At 47.6% G+C, this 24,074-nt stretch overlaps 1 protein-coding gene across 2 annotated transcripts in view; it reads left to right on the top strand.

Annotated features, from left to right (window-relative positions):
• The window catches only part of LOC137794278 (fidgetin-like), a 39,499-nt gene extending 15,755 nt beyond the window's left edge, over positions 1 to 23,744 (top strand). For both annotated transcript variants that reach the window (XM_068591008.1, XM_068591007.1), the window contains exon 3: positions 17,765 to 23,744. In XM_068591008.1, coding sequence (XP_068447109.1) covers positions 17,765 to 20,034 — 2,270 coding nt within the window. In that variant the 3' untranslated portion in view covers positions 20,035 to 23,744. The remainder of the gene's footprint in view (positions 1 to 17,764) is intronic.
• Positions 23,745 to 24,074: the final 330 nt, after the last annotated feature.

The following is a 24,074-nucleotide window of genomic DNA, read 5'->3' as shown; positions in this document are numbered from 1 at the left end:
AAACCGAGTGCTATTGTATCCCCTAAATCTCACAAAGCGCTGTATGATTTGCCCATTGTCGTTAAATCGCTTTGCTTGTGCCAAGTACTCCGCATCTCACAGAGGCTTAATGCTTTTGAGGGTTTCGGGGGGGGGGGGGGGGCTTCGAGTTCCTCTTTTGTTGCTTTCGGGGGAAAAGTGCCAAGACTGCTGCGCAGAATATTGTTTTGAGCGCGGAGGAGGGGAGGGGGAAGCAGGGCCGCTGCCAAGCGACTCCATTGAGCCCCCGTGAATGGGCCATTCATATTTCGGAGAATCACCCAGATGCCATATTGTTGGCTCAGCGACGCTAAATATTCTCCAACAAGGATGGGATTGTAGCGGGTTTTTTTGGGGGGGAATTGTGCGAGTTTGGAGAAGGACGTTGGGAAATTAGGGAGGAGGCAGTGTGAAGAGGCCGGACAGAAGAGAGCAATGTGACACGATGGCGTTCCTGCTCCAGGCCTTCAACACAAGTTCTGTCATGTAAAAGTTTAAACCTTTTCATTCATACTTTTTCTATAGCATCAGTTTATTTCAATACAGTTAAATCTGCTTATACATTCTGGTGTTATGGTGCAATATCATGCTTATAAATACTTAATAGTGGCTGTTAAAGTTTCGCGTGAGGCAATATTTAACATATTTCTTCATAATCAGCCTCAAATTGTGTTTCACGCCTCCCCTATTACTAATTCTGAATATGAATGATTCTAAAATATGATCAAAATGACATTTAGAAACACTGTTAAGTAGTAACTTTACTGTACTGCCAGCTTTTAAAAGGTTACAGTCCAAAGGGCAGACGGATGGGAAAAAAAGGCTCAAAATCACTTTTAGTCTGAGCAGTTCTGACGCCGCCGGACAGGAAGAGCGGCGAGCGGCTGGGCGACGTGGACCTCGGTACCACGGGACCCCCTCTGGTCGCACCTCTTGAAGCCCGGCCTCGCTCGACAACCTTGCAGCGGTCGAACCCGTCAGAGGGTCTAAGACGGGACTTAGCAAAATGTCACCGCGCTCTTTTATGTCACGCATGCACTGAGTATTAATCACGGCCGGATCTGCGCCTGAGAGGCTGATCAAATTTATTGTTTGGCTGCGCGGGACAGTAATGGGTGTTTAATTACTCAATAAAAGCCCTTTTATAGATCCCCGGGCCTCCTGTGTGTTGAGCAAATGGTATCGATCCGTCTCCGGGCTGCAACACGATAGCCTGTGAAGGAGAATTAGAGCCGCTAGCCTGCTAGCGCTCTCTCATTCATTAGCCGCATTAGCCAGAGGGTGGTTAAGACGTAGCATCATGGTTAATACCCGAGTCTCAGAGGTGGTTTCTGTGTGTGTGTGTGTGTGAGTGTGTTGTAAAGCTCCGCGCACCTCATTCACACAAATATGGATTAGATGGGCAATGAATAACATCGACCGTGTGGAAAGTGCTTCAATAACAATCTCCGAGAGAGTCGTTTCTATTTTTTTCTCTTTTAAACATTTCCCTCCTGCCACAGTGTAATCCACGGGACTCAGTTTGACAACGCCCTTAGCCGAGCTGCTACGCCGCGCGTTTAATCCCACCTCCTAATCTGACGGCTCCTCCTCCGAGGTCTAATTCTGGAGAATAACTCTCTAAAGGAGGGGAAGCTGAGCGATAAAGACAGCGGGCCTCGCCGTGGTCCCTGTGGTTCTCCGTACGTGTACCTGTGTTCTTGTCCAGGCCGCCGCATCCGTCTTTCTATCTATCTTTTTTGTTTTTTGCATCTGACTTGCGTCCATTGTTCTTTTATGTTCAGAGCATATCGCCGCCTTCTGTGAAGCAGCACCACTTCTCTTGATGCATGGCAAAAAAAAACAAAAAAAACACACACACACACTGCAATATCTCCCTTGATGTGTCCATATCAAATGAATGTGGCCTATTACAGACGTGGAGGAGTCCGTTGGGTGGCTTTGTGGATGGGAAGAGAGAAAAAAAGGGCCTGCGAGGGGGGACCATGAAAGAGACATTGTCCAATATGGACCGGAGAGTTTCTTTGTAGATAAATGGATTTTCATGCTTATCAAGTGGGACACTGACATGAGTGAAAAGTGTGGAGAATGTGGGATTATTCTCACTCCTCGGCCGTACACTCGGACAACTGTAGTTCCAAGTGTGTGTGTGTGGTCTTCCATTGTCCCGCAGCAAGTCTTTTTTTGTTTTGTTGGGTGTAACATTCAATTTAGAACAGTGTGTGCACACAAATGGGCATCGAGCATACGGCCTGCTAGATCCTTCTGGGAAAATGTCACCCACTGAACTCCTTTTGCACTTCAGGTATGGCAAGAAAGCAAAGCTGGAGCATTTAATACAATAATATTAATAAAACTCTTCCAGGCAACTCATCTTTTTCTCATTAGCTTCTAATAAGAACATTTCTTGGAAGCAGTTAATTGCATATATATGTACCATATATATGGATATTAAAGAGTGACATTTTTAAATTGCTGAAATTAGAACTAGTAGATTAATAACTTGTGTGTATAATATAATCAAGAATAATGATTTAAATCGTAACCTCACTTTCTCCTCAAATCAGATCTTTTACCACTTCCTCATTTACATATTTGAGCCGCAGATTTGTCCAACTTTTTCACACGTATGACCCGATATGAGACATTACGGCTCCACCCATCACTTAAACCCACAGAGGAGCGAATATCACCACCGAGAGAAGAAAAAAAACAATAAACGAGGCCTGAAGGCTACAACATGCAAGCTGCGAGACGATGAACCCCCGCGGACATCAAGCGCCCCCCTTAGCTCGTGTGTGCTAATCCGAGGGACACGTGTACATGTATGTGAGCATGCCCACACAGACGCTGAACCCTGTTCACATTCCAGCGCCCGAGGGGGGGGAACGAGGAGCGATGTCTGCTCGATGCAGAGCCAGTGATCTAGGTAATCTGCCTGTGCTGGGGGACAGGTCTATTGGTCCACAAATCAATTGGCTTCGTGTCCGTGCCATTAGGCTAACATGGCGCTGCTGAGGCGCTGAGAGCGGTAAACAGACTGTTTAATTCCCCTGGACGCCGGCCAGGTGGACACTCCTCCTCCTGCTGCTGCTGCTTTCTCCTGATCCCTCCGTTTTTATTTTGTGTGTGTGTGTGTGTGTGTGTGAGTGTGTGTGTTTTTTATTATCGTCCATCCCCTCGTTCTATCGTCCTCTTACATTGACTCCACTTCAGTCAATGCGGTTATTCTCAGTGGACAAGTGCTTACAGGAATATTGCTTGGAGGGATTGTGTGTGTGTGTCTGTGTGTGTTTGTGTGAGGAGAGATTTTGGCCAATGAACCCTTGCTGTGCTCTGTCCTCCAGTACTGTGTCTATACTGAGTAAGTGATCCCTTGGGATGCAGTACACACATCAGCATCCCTCTCTCTCTGTGTCTCTCCATGTGTTTGTTTCAGTCTTTGTTTCTCTCTCAGTGCATCTCTTTCACATTCTGTCTCTCTTTCTCTTCATCCAGCCCTTTTTTTTTTTCCTTTCCATCCCCAGACAGCGGCAGCAAACAAGTACAGTACTATGAGGGGGCCGCATCACAAACAAACACACTCATGATTAGAAGGAAATGCAGATGTGTGCGCGGGCTGGAAGAAGTTTGTCACTTCCTCCATCCTCTAATGACTTTGCTCGTGTTCTGCTAGCGTTCTCGTCGGCGCCGCGCGTCGTGTTTTGGTGCTACGCGTGTCGTCGTGCTACAGAATGCTAATTGAGCACTCGTGTCCTGACGGGTGAGCGTCCGTCGGCTGTATCGCCGCGGCGCGTCTCATTTCCTGCGCGCCGATCGACCGATAAGATTAAAAAAAATAAATAAATAAAGGCCCCCGCGTAGCTTCGGCGGCGGCTAACAACCCGATGAGCGGCGGCGCTAAAGCCGCCGCGAGGCTCGAGCGTGTAGCATGTGCAGAGGCAACGCTCGGGATCAGATTTACATTCGCAGCATTATATTGTGGAGATGAACCGACACAGTGCAGGAGTCCGTGTTGTGGTTTCAGATTTGCACGCCGCGCCGGAGCTGTTGTGCTGTTGCTAGGAGACGCTTTGAAAACCCTTCTTGACACGTCTGGTCAGCTGTTGGTAGCCGACACATTTGTTGACAAGGGTTGGAGCCCCCTGCGACAGAGCGATATTGTTTACAGAATGAAAGCGTCCGTCGACTCGATGTCAAGTGCCGTAGCGCCGCCGCTGCTGCAGCGTACGTCTGCGCCGGGTTCCATTTTGCAGGAAGTGAACGCGACGCGACGACTTCAAAATTAAAATATGGCCTAAAATCCAGGCTGCGCCGCTGGCTCTTCGTTCCCTCGGCCTCGGCTCGTCTCCCTCCTGAAGCCTCGGCTGCAGAATGACATTCCCCCTTCCAAAAGGACAGCCGAGTCACTCCTTATCTTATGTCACAGCTCATCTCCGATAAATACCGCACGCCCTCTTCCCGCCGCCGGATCGCCCACCTCTCTCCCTGATCGTGTTCCCATCTTCTTCCCCAGGCGTCTATCTCCCTCCGCATTTCATCCTTCTCCAATCAACTTAGTATTCGGCGCATAACAGGGAGCCGTCGGTCAATATTGCTTCCTGTTGCTGTCCCGGTTTCCCAAACTGGATCGTCGTTTGTCTTTTTTTGGAGATGCGGCGTTGTGTTTCCCTGCCCGGATGACAAACAGGTAGAGCCCCCTGCCTTCGCCTCGGGGTGTTGGAGCCGCGCCACACAGTAATAAAGCTGTGATTATTTATTTAGTAAGAGCGAGAACAGGAGTTTCCAACCAGTGGCTGCTGGGAGAAATATTGCACTGAAGATATGTGAAAGTACATTAAAGTTGCCAACGTTGCATCACCGCAGTTATCAAGGTCCTTGTGTTGCTCGCTGCAGAACCCGCACAATAGTGACCACAGAGGTATTAAATATCTCTCTTTCTGCCGGTGACTTTGAGCGGGGACGTGATGGCCGCTGCTGATAGCGTTCATGACGTACTCGCGAGTGTGAGGCTATTGCCAAAACATGCAACGGTGTAAGTGCAGAATGCTTCTGCTGAGGGCTTGGCTGAAGATGCAGTGTTGTCAAAGCAAAAGGTTATTGGGGGGTTAAGAGATTTTATTGACAGCTACTTAACATGGACGGGCTCCATGTTAAGTAGCTGTGCAAGAAGCTGCACCCAGGTCACATTTCAAGTTCAACACGGACCGGGAATGTCCAGATCCTTATCAAACGTTTGACATTTTTGTCAGCAGTATTGCAGCGAAGAAGCAGTTGAATTGTTCCAACTACAGTTTGTAGACGTGACGTCCTCTGAGAAGACGTTGATTTAAATGCTGCTTATTAAAGCTGAAATGTTGAGACGCTCACTGGATCAGTCAATCGAGTAAAAATACCCCAAATTCACAGCTCCCAGCCTCCCTTGTGTGGAGTATTAGCTGCTTTTGATTGGTTTTCTATGATTTCTTTTACAGTTTTCTGACCTTTTATTGACCACAAAAATTTATGTGAACCTTTCTCAGCTTTGCTCGGTCTGGATATAGATAACCCCCAAACCAATCTTTTCTGATCGGCTCACTATTTAGCATGTAATGCTAGTTAGCATATAATGCTAAATAGTAATTACTTTAACCAGTGTCTGTATTCAGAATTGTACACAAATGTTGTGGCAGCTAATAATTAAAAATAAGCGAGATCCCTGTAAGAATACAATTCTAACGTATATATGTCATTTGTTTAATTTAAACGAATTAGCAATGCTTAGCTAACGTTATTGTGATGCGATTGCAAATAGCCTCATCCACTTGTATTTGGTTTGCGTTAGCTAAGAGAGCTATATGGTTAGCGGTTAAATGGCTGAAGTGGAGTACGAGACACAGCTTGAGGATTTAAACTCATCATTACAGATCTGATATATTTTTGTTGTATTGATAGTTTGAATATCGAATAAAAAGGGAGAGTCCTTATTAATGAATTAATGTTTGCTAGCTTGAGTTGTGTTTTTAACGGAGCGGGTGTGGTTGGTGTTGTATTCGTCACATACACATTATTATAGGACGGCTTTTGACACCCGACCCACGTCGACAGCAGAGCACTGAGCTTTGTTTACTTCATAAATAAATGATGCACGTGTTTTCTTTCTTTTTTTATTAACTTGCAAGTGCCACTAAAAGGAATCTGCCGGCGTCTCTTGTCGGTTAGCTTGTAAAGTCGGCCGTCTGCGGATAAACTGTGTTCACAGCTCGGAGCTCGCCGCCGTGTTCACCGCCTCTGAATGTGATTACAGCTATTGATCGATCGACAATGACACAGCGCTGGCGGATGTCACCTGAGGAGAGTGTGTGTGTGTGTGTGTGTGAGTGAGTGGGATGGCGTGAATATGTGTGTGTGAGATGGAAGGGAGGGAGGGGTGTAAAAAAAAACAAAAGGAGCCGTGTGCAACCATATGTTGGTGTGCCGGTCCATATGCTGGTACATGCATACTGTAAGCCCCTTCCCGTGTGTGTGTGTTCGTGCACGAGTGTGTGTGTTGCAGCCCAGACCCCGGCGTGGTAATGTGAGATCAGACGTCGGCTGTTAGCCGGAGCCTTACATCTGCTGTCAGCCACTCGCTCTAACTCTGTTAAGGACGTTATTGATTGCTCATTATTACCCCGTTCCCTGAAAGATGAGCGTCCCCTATGATCACATTAAATCTCTCCTCTGTCCAATTCTCCTGAGATGCCTTCTGCTCATCGGTGCCCATCACATTTCTCCTCCAGAGATCTGATATCAAGCAGCCTGACGTGTTTTTTTATTGCCTCTGGTTCTCTTTGCGTCTTGTTTGATTTGCTCCAAATAACTGTCTTCTTTTCCTTTTCTTGTTTCCCCCCTTCTCCCTCCCCTTCCTCCTCTTTTTATTTATTTTTTAACAGTCGCAGTTTAGCTAATTGATGTCTTTAGTCTGTGTAATGGAAATCAGCAAACACGGATGAGCAACATTTGAAATTATGATTTGTTTTCCTTTTATTAGCGCTTCAGGTTCTCATGTTAACTTTGTGATCCGTGTTTATTGACTTGATAGCAAACACGAGGCGCTGACAGGGGAGTCATAATATGTACTTTACTTGTCAGAGTGGGGCCTATTTTAGCTGTGCTCCACTTTATTTAAAAGGCGGCAGGCTCGTCTTCAAACTCACGCTCTCGTTCAAAACCTACAAATCTTCCTTTTGTATTTGCTTACAAACCCTCCCTCCCGCCTTCATCCAGCCTCCCCCCCCTTTTTTTTTTTTTTTTTTAAGTTGCATGCCCTTTGCCGTCCCTCGCGTTGTCATTTTCGCTGACGATAAGCAGTTGTTGAAGGTGTCGCGCGTCCCGCCAGCCCCCGTAAAGTTTGGGACAGGCTGAAATCCAGCCCTCAGTGAGAGGCCATCTCGCCGAGGCCCCTCGGCCGTCCCCCCATGAATAATGCAGCGCTATCGACGGTGTCAGTCCGGCGAGGGGAGACGTGGCGGCGGCGGCGGCGGCAGCCAGCTTGATATTCAGCTGCCGGAGCTGACTGGATGCCCTCACTTTGAGACAAACTGCTGGCAGGCCGCTCCGACTCCGGCTGACAGGACCTGAATCCGCTCATGTGGGATGAGCGCCGGTGCGCCGGAGCGTCTGTCGGAGCGGCGCCGAGGAGAACGCGTGTTCAGAAATCTGTGTCCAGGCGTTTGCAAATATTTGTGTTGTAAACCACAGCAGCTCCTCTGCAGTACCAGCTGTATATATTTATATACATACAAATGTGTGTGTGTGTGTATTGTGTGTGTGCAGAGAGCTCTAGTGAGAATCCGCTGCCCTCCTCGACACGACCAGTTCAGTCTCAATGCCACCGATCGATCGGGCGCATTGATCCGATGTTTGACTGTTTAGACAACCTGTGCGAATTCCAGCATTAGCGCGAGCCGCAGTGGATTTGAAGGCGGCTCCTGTCCCGACGCCCGGAGCGGCGGATGTGCGGGTTTTAAAACAAAAGAGGAAAGGGGGCACCGCGTTTGCCTGTTGGGAGCCGGAGCCGCTATCGGTGGAGTTTGAGTGCGACCTCAACTGCTGCAGTCGCACCTATCTTCACGTTCCTCTGTCACACAAAAGCCAAAAGGTGTGACGTTAAGATGCATATCATTGCAAGCAGAGACAAATTGTGTCACTACATTTTCTTTTCTTTAATGTACACCAAAAACCCATGAACTTTAACCTCACCCTCCTTCCCCGTTCCCTCTTCATTTGTCCTTCTCGCACAAGTTGGCAGATCTTGCAGCAAACCGTATGAAGAGCGCGGGGTCCGACACTTCAAAACATGCACCGCGAAGGCTCCTGCGAGTGCACAGGCTGGGGGTAGAGGTTATCCCAGCCTGGGCCCCTTCAGTAATCCACACAGCCACCGCAGGCGGGACACACACACACACACACACACGAGCGTGCACACACACACCTTCGCGCGTGCGCCGCGCACGGCGAGCGTTAATCTCCACCAACTGCTGGTGAACTCTAATCTTGCTCGCTTGCCAAGGGTTTCACACACTTGGAAAAAAAAAACGAGTCCCCGGCTTTTAAAATTGTCTTTTCAGGAATTTCAATTTCAGTACAGAACATTTATTTGTGTTTTTTTTTTCCCAGCTCCTCAGGACAATGAAAACGAGTATTAACTGAAATCTGGAAAAGTTCTCATCTCGATAAAATGGACCTTTTTTTTTGGCACCGAGTTGCTGTCGGAGCCGTGGTCCAGTCTACTGTCTGACTCCCCATCCACCCACCCACCCACCCACACACACACACACACACACACACACACACACACACCACCACCCCCTCCACACACACACATACATAAATAAACACACACACACAGCCCAGTGCAGACAGACATAAATGCATCCACAGATGGTGACACTCCGGCAGTCACTCCTGGGCTCTGTCTACGTGCCAGCTAACACACACACACACACACACACACACACACGGACATATGCACACACGTACACACCAGCCTGGCGGCAACAAACACGGCGATGCATCATTGAGCATCGGCTGGTTTTTTTCCTCTAACTGCTGAGGGGAAATCAGTGTGGTGTTAAGTAACCATTCATGTGGAGCCGAGACCACACAAACAAACATCACACCCACACTTCTTAAAATACATTTACCTCGGCAGAATAATAGAATATGATTGAATAATACAAAGGTTTCTCTCGCAGACACGACTTCTTTCCGATACTATTGAAGCTTTTTCTTCTTCTTTTCCCCCCACAAGTGGGGGATCATTGATATGTTAATACACTCCAGCGTCACCATTTAATTCTCATGACAAATATCTCTTTTTGCGCTTCTTTTTTCTCCCAACTCTTACTTGGATGGTGATATATTCATTTGTTGACGCACTGTTAATGTTTCCACTCTGGACCGGAGTGTGCTGTGTAGGTAAATCGCCCACTCCGGGCGCCGCGGCGCCGCTTGTTTGTGATGTGGATCTTTTTTTTCCAGAGGATTGTATTTGAATAATGAGGGAGGCTGGAGCGTTCTCTTGTGCCGAGTGTCTCGGCGCCGCCGCGGCAAATGACCTCTGAATAGTTGTTGTGGATTAGCCGTCAAAGTCTTCCCGCGAAGTGGCCAATAGATAGGTACTTCCAGAAATGAGTCACTTGAAAATGATCATTGCCGCCGTTGCCGTATAAGATAATGGATAACCATTACACTCCATTTTCCCCCAGCTCCTCACCCACACAACGCCTGCTCTTGAAATATGATGCATCCACTGTGCTTAGCGAGCACTTAATGTCCGAAAGCGCCGCGTTTGTTGAGATTTACAACTGCGCCGGCGGGCGAGGGGGAGAAGAAAGAGTGCGTCGTCGGCGTGTAATGTTGTTCACTCAATAATTATCTCATTTTATTTATGAAGACAGACAGTTTTGGACGAGGTTAGAGGCTTCCCCTCTATTATCTCCACCTGCCACCTCTCCACTCCTGCACAACGGGCCCCAAATGACGTCCTTCACGTCGAGGACTTTCCAAAGTTTTCCACCGAGGAGGAAAAAGGTGGAGGAGGGAGGAAGGGGGAGGAGGTGGCGTCCTCAACGCGAGAGCGCATGCGGCGAGAGGACGACAAAGTTCCACCGCAGCGTTCCAGCAGCGCCGGGAGATCGATGTCATTTCTGAAAGGATTAGGCCTCCTCTCAGAAATCTATTTTAATTACCGAGCACACAGGTAAACAAAGCGGTGGTCCGCAGGTATGGATCCGGGCGTCAGAGGAGTATTGATAGTGCGTGGCCCCGCGTTAACCTCGGGGGCCTCAGGTAGGAGCGCGGCGGCGGCGGCGGCCTCGGGGGCGGCGGCGGCGGGGAATGTAGATGCGGAGCCGCTGCCGTCACGTGGCGGCAGCGTCCACGGCTTCACGGCGTTCTGCCGCGCTCTAGGAGGCCGCTAGCGTCGCCACGTCCGGCTGCAGTGAGACACACTTTAGGGATTATAGTTTGTAAATTGGATTAAATGGTTTATGACACATTTATATAACAATTTCAAACGTGTAAACCTCTAAGTACGGGTTTATAAATTGCTTTGAGTTAATCCATTGTTGGTCGGTGCTTCTGCAGATCAGTAGTTTGATTTATTTAATTATTTATTACCTTAATAAAGCCTGAGTAACAAGAATGATTCATTGTTCTAATGTCTTCATCAAGTTGATCAATTACTTACCAATATTAAAAGATTAGTAAATGGAATTGATGATTTATTAACGTGGTAAAAGTAACGACTTTATGAAGTAAACTGACGACAAGTTAGTTCAAATCAACTGAAAAAAGTGAATTTACTTAAAGTGGCTTTAATACATATCACTTTATTAAGAGCACCTTATTGAGGGATTGTATGTTTTTCTTTTGATTTGATAAACACATGTTGATTATTAATAGAAGAGTGATATGACTTAGATTAACTTTATTAAACATTGATACGTAATTATGAGGTATTACAAGTATGTTACATGTTTAACTGTTGATTACAAAACATTATTAATCCTTAATAAGACATTTTATTCAGGGTTCATCCGTCACTATGTCTTTATGAAGTAAAATAAATTAAAGGTTATGACTTCTTTGCTAAATTATTAAAGTATTTAAGGCTTCATAGATTAAAAAAAACAGTATTAACTTAATAAATCCATTAGTGACGAACTTGTTTCTAATAGCTTTAAGTGAATACATTGTTTGATCATGTATTAATCAAAAATATAACTTAAAGCCAATAGTAACATAAACCTTACATTAACGATGCATTAAAATACAATATATCTGTATAGCAGTATTAATTTGCCTCGGAGGGCTTTTCAATCTGGATTAATAGTCCAAGTTATCCTTAAGTACATTGTGTATTAATGTCATATAGATTAGTAATAAAGGGGAAAATCTATTTGCCTGTAACTAATCCTCGAGTGTAACTTCAACCCTAAATATGATTTACATTGAGCTCATATCCTTACAGATGTTTCGTCCCCCTGATAATAATAATCTGTTTGCCTCAGCGGGCCTGATGCTTCCACAGTCACATGTGTGTGTGTGCGTGTGTGTGTGTGTGTGTGTGTGTGTGTGTGTGTGTGTGTGTGTGTGTGTGTGTGTGTGTGGGAGTGTGTGTGCAGGCCTGTCTTTGAGGAAGCCGCCCCGCGTGGAGCCGGGTGATTAGACACGCTGCGCTAGTCACAGGAAATGGAGTCGCTGACGGACAGGCCGAGTGCATTATAGATGAATGCCAGGCGTTAGCCGGCCCCGAGCCCCCTGCCGAAGATCTCTCAATTTCCTCTCTGAATGACAAAAGAAGCCACGCACAATTTCCTTGATCCGGAGCATTTGTTTAACGGCGCCCTACCCATTTAACCCGCCCATTCAATCGTCTGTCTAGTAAAAGGAAATTTAGACAGTGTCAATTTATACAGCTGGGAGGAAGATCTGATAGCGGCTGGCGGCGCCGAGCATGATACGCCTCTGGAATTTAGTGGGAGATTTACGGCGAGTTAAGTCTGATTTCTGCCGCCAGCTAAATTTAGAGTCGTCATTAAATACACCCTAATATTTTTTTTTTTACGTAGCAGAAGCCTGTTTCTCAAAGCTGCTCCACAAAGACGCTTCAAACTTTTGATGGTCGTAAAACTTACCACGAGGTCAAAGACCGCACGTTACAATGAATATTAGATTTTTTTTAAATATTTTTTTTTAAGCTGCTGTCATTTGTCAGATGTCCTTATATCGCCGCTCTGAGCTGTCATCTTTACAGCGATCCCCCCCCTCCCCCGTTACTGTCTTTGAGTTAGTGACAGCTCATCTCTCCCCGGTCACTGCTCGCCGTCTAGACTTTGAACTCGCTCTGTTTACTCCCTTATCTGTTGTTGTTGTTGTTGTCGTCGTCGTTGTCGTCGCTCTGCGACAGACTCGAGTTGCTCTAATGGTGAGCTGCGGCGGCTCGGGCTCGGGATCGAACCGCCGGGCTTCAAAGACGCGGACTCTCTCTTGTCGGCTGCGTGGACGGAGGAGGAGTTCAGTTCACACGTTTTGTCTTTTTATAATTATTAATAAAAAAAAATAAAAAAATGTTTTGCCACTTGGCCCAGCTACTGTTGCTCGGAATACGACGTCAAAGCACGCGTGTGTGTGTGTGTGTGTGTGTGTGTGACACCAGCTTATGACTAATTTCCTAATTAATTGCCTTTTGGAGGACCTAATCACATTATTTGACTCTCCACTGCAGGTTGTGTGCCAATACAGCGTCGCCCGTGGCTTAGTCACAGTGTGCTGGACTCATTAACAAGGTGGTCCGTAGGTTGTCAGACACACACACACACACACACACACACACACACACACAAGGCCCTGCGCACACTCGTGGAACAGTAGCTCCATGCAGTGTGTGTGTGTGTGTGTGTGTGTGTGCAGCGATTTAGAGGTTAAAAGATGCCCTCTGGTGTATTTGATAAGGATTTGAATAAGCGGTTAGATTTCCCCGGTGGTGTGTGAAAACAGGTCTCTTTTGATGAAGTTATCGCCTGTCATGCGGCTTCTCCTCCTACACTTTTCTTCTTCTTTTTTATTATATATATATTTATATATATATAAAAAATAAGACATGATAGCTTGTTTCTGAAGGTCTTCAGTGTCTGTATGTGTTTGAAAGACAAAAAAAAGAGCACGTGTGCTTGTACGTCTTGTCTCAGGTTATGTGTGTGTGTGCGCCGGCATCTCTTCTTCCTCACACACACACACACACACACACACACGGCTTAATTATGACGTTACTGAAATGGGCAGTTTGCTCTGACACCCCGCTTGCAGATTCACACAGCGGACAGACTTAAAAGAGCTCATTAGCTCTCTCTAAAGAGCTGTTTACTGCACATACACGCGCGCATGGTAATAGGCAGCTCTGTTGATGCAGATGGACGCCGAGTGTAATGAGAATGATTAGTCTTCTCTGTGTGGAGGCTGGAGGAGGAGAAGAAGAAGGGAGGAAGAAGAGAAAACCCAAGCGCTGGCAGGCTTGACGCTTCAGAAGGTGCTGGAGGTTTCTGTTGGATGTTGTCTCAGCTGAGTGCACGATCTCTCTCTCGCCCTCCCTTCTTTTTTTTCTCCTCTCTGCAACACATTTGCTTCTTCTTCTTCTTCTTTTTTTTTTACCCTCACACTTAAACGTGTCCATCCAGATGCCTCGTGAATTTCCCCCAGGCCTCTGAAACAACACAAAAAGCTCGTGGAGAAAATCAAACGTGGGGCACGCTGCGAGCTCGCAGCTCCGTTATAACCAGAAGAAGAAAAAAATGAATGAATGAGTCGCTGCCAGGATACACTGATTTCACTGTGAGAACAAATTGGGCTCCACTGACTTATTTTAATGTAAAAAACAAACAAAAAGGGCCCTTGGAAGTGAAAGAGTCTTGTTATTAACACAACGAAGGATGTTGATGTTTTTTAGTTTACTTTGTAAGCAAACTCAAGGACTTCTTAATGACTTTTAAGGTCTTATAACAAAAATGAGAATAAAGGAGTCGGGCTACCTTAAATATTTTCCCCGTGGGCGCCGCCCACCCTGCAGCCCGCCGCACCATGTGACTTTGCTGTGCTCGTTGCCCTTGGTTTACATCACATTGAATTAGAGGATACACGCCGATTCCAAAGTCAATCCTCCCTCCGTCCCTTTCATATGTTCTGGAGCAGGAGAGCCGAGTTCAAAGCGCTCGGTTCAAAGTCTCCCTCCTCATTTGAATAACGTAGAGTAATCGCTATTACCTTATTTAAATAGTGCAAGTTATCATTTGGCCTTCATTTGCATTGCCGGGGTAATCACCGCGTCTCCGCATTAACCTCATTATAGAGGAGATGAAAGCCCTGATGGAGCCTGACACACTCTTTTATATATGTTATCTTTATTAATGGCGGAATTAGAAAGATTCATGTTTCTTTAAATGGAGGACCGTCAAACCGTGTGCAGAGGAGCGCGCGCCGTTTGCGAGGCTTGTTTTATTTTTATTTGCTTTCTGATCCCCCGCCTCCTCCTCTTCCTCCCCACCGGTTACTTTTCTGCATCCGCACTTCTTCACATCTCCATTCCTTCTTTCTCTGTTCGCCTCCCTTGCGCCCAGAAGTTCACACAGAACCCGGCGCCGGCAGTGAAGCCGACGCGCGTCCGTCTCAACCGTAATATTGCCGCTTGACACACTGATGGGGGATCCCACACGAGGTCCCACCTGCCCGTCAGGATAACTGACGTCCAGACGCATGCACGCGCCGCCGGCTCAGCATTTGATCTTTGATGCGGACGTCACGGTGGCTCTAGAACTATAACACACATCTATGTACGCAAACCAGACGCACTGTGTCGAGTGTTTTTAGCGAAACGCTAATTTACAATGTTGCATCTCTTTTAGCCATGATTTAAGACCTTTATTAAAAACAGTCAGTCCAAGTGCCTTGCCCATGGGCCCGCTCTACCACCGAGCCACAGCCGCCCCTCTATCAGATGGAGATTGAGTGTCAAATTAGTTTCTTACAGTCCCATAACACCACAGAAGTATTGTTTGTAGACAATGTTTCGTTGACGTCATGGTGGAAAAAGCCTGTTTCAGAAAATCTTTTGAAAACGCAAAACAAGAATCACAATGAAAGATGTTTTTGTACACATTTCATAGTATATTAAGGTGGATTTTCATATTGAAATTGATACATGAATGTCCATCTCCATTGTTGAATGGCAGACGACTGCTGCGGCATTAAATGACACGTAGAGGTGGATATTTCAGAGACGCATAGATTGACCCTGCGGCTCAGTGACGAACCTCTGAAGACGAGGCTGCGTCTGGCCTCGGAGCCTTTTCCCTCTCCTCACTTTCCCTCTGCTACGTATTATCTATTAATGAGCCAATGTTGAAATTACAGACCGCGCGCTCGCAGACCCGCGCTTTTCGCTCCTGGCCACGGATCAAACATGTGGTTGGAGAGTACAATACCGAGAACAACCCCGACTTTAAAAGCTCTTAAACACTGATTTACTCTGTAGCCGCGAGACACCAGTCCTCCAGTGTTTGTTTGCACTGACTGGATTACACGGTGTTAGGGAGGATAAACACCCACATTTACTAGACCGGATGGGATCGCCATATTGACGAAATGACAATTCTTCTGTTTAAAAAACAAACAAAAAACAGTATAATGGTGTCTGCAAAGCAAGCTTCTCTTATTTTGTTCAGTATTCACGATTTGCAATGTTCTCCTTGATCGTGCCGCTACTATATCCTCAATGTTAAAGCAGCCGCCGAGCTAATACAAAACTTTCCTCCGCTCAGCCTTTTGTCTGAGGCGCCCAATGCTTGCTAAACTAAGAGGGGGGAGGGGGGTGAGGAGGGGGGATTGACAGGCTTGCCAGCCCCTGCTAGACTCCCCTCGGCTAAAATGTTGTAAATTAACACAATTAGCAGATCGCCATTCTGCTAATTAGCCAGTGGCGTCTACCGAGAGATGGCTGGAGAGGAGAATCAGAGAGGAAATGGGAGTCGGGGGAAATCCCCCCCCCCCCCTCGTCCCTCCCTCCCTAGTGTTGTTACCAAACAAACACAGGGCCTCGGAAAAGGGAGCAAGAGAGTGTGAACGTGCATGTGTCTGCTTTCTGTGTGTGTTTTCAGTAGCATAAGTGGATGGGAGGAAGGGGGAAGATGTGCTCCTGTATCAATGGGTTTCATTGTGCATGCTCCACTCACACAAACGCACAGTTCTGAGGCGGGGAGTCGCTCAGCAGACCCCCAGCTGTGGACCCCTACATGCATCCGCAGCCAGTCAATAAGTCGGGGGAAGCAGCCTAAATGACACCAATATTATCCTTTATTTGTGTGCACTAAGTCAAATCAAACAGGGGTTCAATCTGCCGCGGCGGCTGTGATTTACGCCCCGTCCAGCCTTTGATGCCGCCGCGGCTTTGATAGCGAGACGACGATGGAGTCGCCGCGCGACTGTCAGTGTTTGCAGATGGCATTGGCTGGGATTAAAGGAAACAGTGGCTCTCCAGCCTCCCGAGGCAATAAAGGGGAGAGAGAGAGCCAGGTGAGTGTGTCTGAGATGAGATGGAGCAAGGCGAGGGGAGGGGAGGAGGCGAAGCAAAGCACACGGGGAGTAAATAAGAGGAGGGGTGGCCACGGAGAGAAAAAAGGGAATGAAAAAGAGATATCGAAATAGATGGAGTCAGAATAAAAAGGGAGGTAAAGAGAAATAAAGGAGGATCTAGCGGGAGGGGTGGAAAATGGACGACACAAAAAAAAGCAAAGAAGAGAGGCGATGGGAGGATGGTGGGAGGGGGGGTAGACAGAGCGGCAGGGAGGCATGAAGAAGAGGGGCAGACAGGAAGGTAAAGAGAGCGGTGGAGAGAGGGAGAGAGAGAGAGAGAGTAAGAGAGAGAGAGAGGAGGTCAAGGTGGAGCCGTGCAGACAGGAACTAAGCTTGAGACACAATGTGTTGTAATTCATTGCTCGCTGCAGCTCCTGCGCGCGCCCTGTGTTTGTCCGTCTGGGTCAGTGGACGTGAGGGGTGTGTGTGTGTGTGTGTGTGTGTGTGTGTGTGTGTGTGTGGGTGTGTGTGTGCGCGCCAGCACGCCTGAGTGCAGGCATAGGTAGTTTTTTTTTTCCTGTGTGTCTAAGCACGGGGGGTGCGTGGTGTGTGTGCGATGAAAGCATCATAAGCAAAGGGTGTGTGTGTGTGTGTGTGTGTGTGTGTGTGTGTGTGTGTGTGTGTGTGTGTGTGTGTGTGTGTGTGTGTGTGTGTGTGTGTGTTGCTTTGTGGTACTCTGCGAGGCGCATTTTCAAACCCATCTCCAGCCACCTCAGATGAGCCGGGGATTATAGAGTGACCCTCAATGCCTCTGTCTTATTGGTCTGGCCAGGGTGCATTAGGGCTGCCGTAACCAGCCATCCCACAATCCCCTCTGTGCCGCACTGTACCTGCCGACACCCACTCTGTCCATCTCAGGATCTGTAGAATTGAACAACTTATGTGCCGATTGAACACAAAACCCTTTTAGAAATAGTTATCGGGAAGGAAAAATAGACGATAAAGAGCGCCACGGCGAACAAGCCTCCTGATGAATATCACCTTTTTAATTGACCGCCCTCCATCCCAGGCAATTTTAAAAGGTGTTGTCATTTTTAATTATTGCTAAAAAACGTTTTAACATGTCGATGTTGTCTTTGTCTGTGTCTCTTAACAGGCTTAAAGATGCAGTGGACCCCCGAGCACAGCCAGTGGGCCGAACAGCACTTCGACATCTCCTCCACCACGCGCTCGCCGGCCCACAAGGCTGAGGCCTACAGGGCGGTGCCTGGCCACCTGCAGCGCTCCGCCGCCTACCAGTACGCCTGGGCCAACGACGACATCTCGGCCCTCACCGCCTCCAACCTGCTCAAGAAGTATGCCGAGAAGTACTCCGGCATCCTGGAGATGCCGGGCTCCTACTCGGAGGCCCCGGGGTTAATGAACGGACGCAAAGGTGAATCGGAGCCCTGGCAGGACGGCGTCTACCCCATGAGCTGCATCCCCGAGGGGGTGTCCATCCGAAAGGGAGGGGTGGCGGCGGCCTCAGAGGTGGTGTCTGGCATGTGCAGCTCCCCGGGCCTGGCCTCCAGCACCCTGAGCGAGCCCAGCTACTCCAGCAGCAGCTGCGGGAGCCACAGCGCCACCGCCCTGCACACTTCCTCCATGCCCTCTCAGGAATACGGCCCCCCGTACGGCAGCTCCTACCTGCACAGTAGTTACAGCTCCCAGTCCGCCCCCGCCCCGGCGCTTCCCTCCCCGCTGCACAGCTCCGGGCTCCTGCAGCCGCCCCCGCCGCCCTCCCACCCCACTCTAGTCCCAGCATACAACGGAGGCTCCCCCAACTTGTCTAGTTATAATTACCCCCCAGCAGGCTACCCAGCGCAGAGCTCAGTCGGACCAGGATACAGCCCTGGGGGAGCTCCCCCTCCATCCTCATACCTCCCCTCAGGCATTGCTGCGCCTACACCCCTTCCCCCCTCTTCTGCTTTACCTGGATACCCATATCAGAGCCACAACTTGACCCCAATCGCCCCCACGCCTCTCAACAGTAGCTCCTCCAACTCACTGAAGAGGAAAGCCTTCTACATGACAGGCCAAGGGGAGATAGACTCCGCTTACGCTAACTTTGGCTACGGCCAGGCCCGGAGCGCCGCTGAGAGCCCCATGTACAGGATAGCTGACAGCAGCAGCGCCAACGGAGGCTCGAACAGTGCCGGGGGTGTTGGATTCGACAGAGGTGCGGAAAAGTCGTCTTTACCTTTTAATCCTCAGAAGCAGTCCACAATGTCCTCAGAGCAACAGCAGAGGAAGTACAGCAGCCAGGCAACAGGTGGTCCGCTGACTCCGCCGGCCTATGTCACCTCCACCCTGGGGGGTTCCCGCTCAACAGACTCCCTTGGCAGCTTCACCTCCCCGTCCCTCAGTGAGCAAGGCGCCGATGACCACCGTCTCCACCTGTCCCACTCGGTGCCAGGGCCTACCTCCTCCTCGTCCACTTCCTCCTCCCGGCCTGCCGAAGAGCAGCTAAAAACCAGTGACCCCCACCTCCTGGACATGGTTACCTCTGAAATCGTCCAGCAGGGGCCCCCAGTGGATTGGAGTGACATTGCAGGACTCGAACTGGCCAAGGCAACCCTGAAGGAGGAGGTCCTGTGGCCCATTCTGCGCCCAGACATGTTCAGCAGTTTAGGACCGGCCCCACGTTGCGTGTTGCTGTTTGGCCCCAGGGGCAGTGGCAGGACGTTGCTGGGTCGCTGCCTGGCCAGCCAGCTGGGGGCTCCGTTCCTCCAGCTCAACGGCTCCACGTTGGCCACCAAGTGGCTGGCGGAGGGGGAGAAAATAATCCGGGCGTCCTTCCTCGTGGCGCGCTGCCGGCAGCCTTCCGTACTGTTCATCAGCGAGGTGGACATGCTGCTGTCGGCACACCTCAGCGAAGAGAGCCCCATCAACCGGCTGAAGGGGGAGCTCCTCGCCCAGTTGGACTCGCTCCTCATGGGCTCAGGCGAGGACGGAGGCAACCAAGTGCTGGTGGTCTGCTCCACGAGCAGACCCCAGGACATGGACGAAGGGCTGCGGCGGTACTTTGCCCGGAGGGTCCTGGTGCCCCTGCCGGATGGCGGAGCCCGGCACCAGATCGTGGGTCAGCTCCTGGTTCAATCTCAGCACAAATACTGCTTGAGCGAGGAGGAGCTGGCGCTGCTGGTCCAGCGTACCGAGGGTTTCTCCGGCCTGGACATGGCCAGACTCTGCCAGGAGGCCCTCGTGGGTCTGCTACACGTCTCTGCACAGGGCATGGACATGTCGGGTATGATGCCCCGGGGACAGGTCAGGCCCCTCACCTACCAGGACTTTGAGAGTGTCTTTTGTAAATTCCAAGCCAGTATATCACAGAAAGAGATTGACACGTACACTGAGTGGAACAAAATGTTCGGCTGCAGCCAGTGAAAAGATAGATTCCGCCCTTGAGAAAAAAGAGGCATCCACAATTCCTCCCCTCAGGGCAGAAGCATTGTGCTGGAGGGAAAGGCACACAGAAGGCCAACACAAGCCCACCGAGTTCTCGCAAGCAGGGTTTTAGACACGCCAGGAGACCTGGTTTGATGAGACGACTGGCAGGTTTGCAGTTAATGAGCAAGAGTTTTAATTTGAATACTTGACACTCCAGAAAGCCAGGCATTGTTTACACATTGCAAGCAAGTTGGCTTCAGAAGAGACGCCCCAGTGTCTGTGTATATATATATCGTTATGTTCTTGTTCTTGAGGTTTAGTTGGCTATCCAAGTGCCTGAAGTGGTGCTTTCTGGTTTTCTTTCTTTGTTTATTTGCCTCACGATCTACATTCATGGCATGAGCTGACGATTATTAAGAGCTTTAAAACTTAAGCGGCTGAGTCTGAGAAACAGAGGATTGACAGTCGCCATTGTCCTTATTGTCCCGCTAGGAGCTGTAATCGGTCGGGGCGGCAGTAGTCTGGGCCCTGACTCGCACTCATCTCTTCTGATCCCACAAACGTAACAAACAAAACTCAGGAAAGCATTTGTGAATTGTACAGTACCTCGAGATAACTAGACGAAAAAAAAGCACTGAGATCTGAGGGGAGAATCCGAGGTGGTTTGGCTTGGTTTATGTTTAACGGAGCAGTGTTAGCTATACCTCGACTGGCTAGGATTAATAGCAAAGAGGTGACAATGAATGTACTAGATATTTTCTGGAAGGACGGGACGTAATCAAAAGCGAGAGTTAAAACATTATTTCTTTTTTTCTTTTCCTCAAAGCAGGTGCTTGAGTTACTTGTTTTTACTTGACCAATCTTGAAGCTTATTTCCATTGCTTTAAAAAAAAAAGTTAAATTTGTTGGGGGGTTTCTGAGAGACGTGCAGGTGTTGGGGATGATGGGAGTTGTATATTTATTGAAACAACCATAATCAGCATTGTTTATATAAGCCACCTCGGCTACGTGGTTAGGCTGCATGGAGGCTCCATCAGTTTGTCGGCTAACTTCTGCACAAATTATCAGCTCATTTGTCTTATTATTAAGTGGGCGGAGATGTATTCTCTGACAGGGATGAACTTGATGCTAAAAACTCCTCCAAAAAATCCAAAAGGACCAGTTTGACATTTTGGGAAATACGCTCATTTGCTTTCTTACTGAGAGTTGAACGAGAAGATCCAGCTAGCTACGTGCCGCTAAGCTAACGGCCGTAGCCTCCTATTGACGGACCAAACATGAGCGTGGTAATCGACATTCTCTGCCAAGGAAGCAAATAAGCATATTTCCCAAAACTATCTCTTCTCTTTTAGATCACAGTGATATCAAAGACAATTTACTGTATCTCTTTGTGCAAATTAAATGTTCGACTTAATGTCATTTCACTGAATTTCCCCGCTGGGGATCGATACAGGTCTATCTCATCTCATCACTCCATCTAGTTTACGCCAGTTGGTTTCATCCAGAAATGCTGTATTGGAAATCAGTAAGCAGCTCATCTGTTGCATTCAAGGAAAATCAGTTTTCTTTTTTTTTTCTAACAAGGATTAGGGAAGCTCATTCCAGATATCCTCCCAGTTTTTAAGTTGGATTTGATAGGTGTCACAACCTAGATATGGAAATATGGATTTTGCAAAGTTGCCTTGTCACTCACGCTGTTCTGCTGCATTTGAACTGGATTATCTGTAGAATGGGATGCCACTCCTGTAATTTAAATTAGACAAGGTCACTCATCCAGCACATATCTTACATGCTTTTTACAAGCATGGAAAGTAGACCGTAAATTACTGTTTCTGCTGGAGGCCAGGGGTAAATTCAAAATAGCATTTCTGATTGATTGACACCTCTGTGACGCAAATAGTATTATTAATATCCAACCAGCGGGTGTATACATAGTCAAAAACTTTAAAGTCATGTTTTAATAAAGTTACAATCAGAACATTTCAACCAAACGACCCAAACTTGCTAATCCAATTCAAACAGTGTTCATTTTTCCTCCTCATCTGTAACTGTATTGCTCAGTTTGAATTTTTCACTATATTTACACCGATAAATGCATTTGGACACGTACTTCTGTTGGCTGAAAAGCATTGTACCTTGAGTGAGGAACTGTGGCACTACTCTTGAAAGTCCTTCGTCTCTGAAGGTTATCTGTTGCCCATTGTGTCGCATTGGAATGCATTATTTTGTCTCTCCCTGTAAGACGCTGTCCTTTAGCTGCACTGTTGTGACTCAGCAGTGCGTAAGGTAGTTTAATGTCCTTGCACTGAAGCATTTTGTGTGTAATATTGTTTTTGTTGAGGTATATTTGCTTCGTCTGTCTGGTATTTATCCTGAAGGAGATCGATGATCAGCTTTTTACACTTTTATTGTACATCCTGCTTAAAAAAAAAGACTATAAAGTATATAGTAGGAGCTAATACCGTATGTTCAGGCCCACTTTGTGTTGCTAAATCTCCGTCAGTGCAGCACCTGATGTGGGCTGCTGCTGGTGGTGGTGGTGGTGGTGGTGGTGGTGGTGGGGATGGGGGGGTCGTTCTGCTGAGCGTCAGCAAAATTGACGGAAAAGGAAAGACAGCCAGGCAGTGTGGCGGCAGCACAAGAGGGGGGGAAGCAAGAGTGGTCCGTCAGAAAACCACCCTCAAAACAATCTGGACCAGAATTCCTTCTGTCAGCAAATCCTCTGGAGGGAGAGTCCCTCCAGAGCAGAAACCCTACTAATGCACTTCAGAGCACACAACAGCAGCACAGGCTCCACAGCAGGCGGACCGAGCGCCTCGGAAACACGCCGTCAACGCTACGCTTGTTTGTTACGTGTTTTGTGGTCCTTTTTTTTGTGTCTTGACCTTTTTTCTACATGGTGTTTAAATCGAGCTTCTTTTTTTTTTTTTTCCTTGAAACCTTTTTCTTCTTCTTCTTCTTCTTCTTCTTTAAAGCATTTCTACCTCATGGCTACAAAAAAACACACACACACGTGGTATTTGATTTATCCAAATGTCAGACATTTGTGGAGAGAGAGAGAAAAAAAATGCATCAAAAAAATTAAAACGACGGGAAAAAAAAAGAATAAAAAAAAAAGAAATGAAGTGGCGAGAATAACACCATGAAGTTTTGCGCAGTCTACCTCAGATGACTGTACTTAAAAACATTTAGCTGATGGTGCAACCGCAGGCTGCAGCGTAGCCTTGCGCGTGCATGTGTGTGTGTGTGTGTGTGTGTGTGTCACCGTGTGTCAGACGGGAGCTATAGGTCTAACACACACACGTCTGATAACACTGACGGTAAAAAAAAACACACTCACAAGCGATTTGTGGGGAGGGAACAGTCGGGGTCGACCTGAAAGGCGACCTGGAAATGTATAATCCGATACATTTGCTTTAATCTTTTGTGAACTACTGTGGTTGTGCGCGTGTGAATGTGTATATACGTGGGCACACTCTTCTGTTTTTTATTTAGTGTGTTGAATTTTATAAATTGTTAGTATATATAACACACTTGCACAACTTTAAAACCAGAGTGTAACGTGTTTTCTGTTGTACATACCTATACATACAATACAAATGCACCACTTGTTTATATGTGTGAATATGTTGCCATACTTGCAGTCAATGTATTTTCATGTAATCTTAGGTACAAGCAGCAACGAACGATTCATTAAAGACATTTTCTTGGGAGATTATATCGTGTACGTCTTTTTTTTTTTATTTGTGTTGCCCTTTCTCTCTCATTTACGTCACTGAAAATAAAACAGATTAATTACAGAATTTATTTATCAGTAGAAGAGGAAAAGGAAAATATATGTATTGTCCTGCCAAAAAATAGCCCAGCTGAAAAATCGTCTTAATGAGCCTTGAGTTAGTCACCCCTGTGTGCAATTATAAAATCATCCGTGTTGCGCAGGAAGCCGGCGCTGTCGCTTCTCTCATTAAAATGTAACAATTCATTTCTCTTGCTGTGGCGAGAGTGGCAAGACCAAAACATTAAAGCATTAATTATCT

The sequence above is a fragment of the Clinocottus analis genome, unplaced genomic scaffold (assembly GCF_023055335.1).
Source record: "Clinocottus analis isolate CAN_PGR_092001 unplaced genomic scaffold, fCliAna1.0.p SCAF_24, whole genome shotgun sequence".
NCBI lineage: Eukaryota > Metazoa > Chordata > Actinopteri > Perciformes > Cottidae > Clinocottus > Clinocottus analis.
This window is presented reverse-complemented; position numbering and strand designations above follow the sequence as displayed.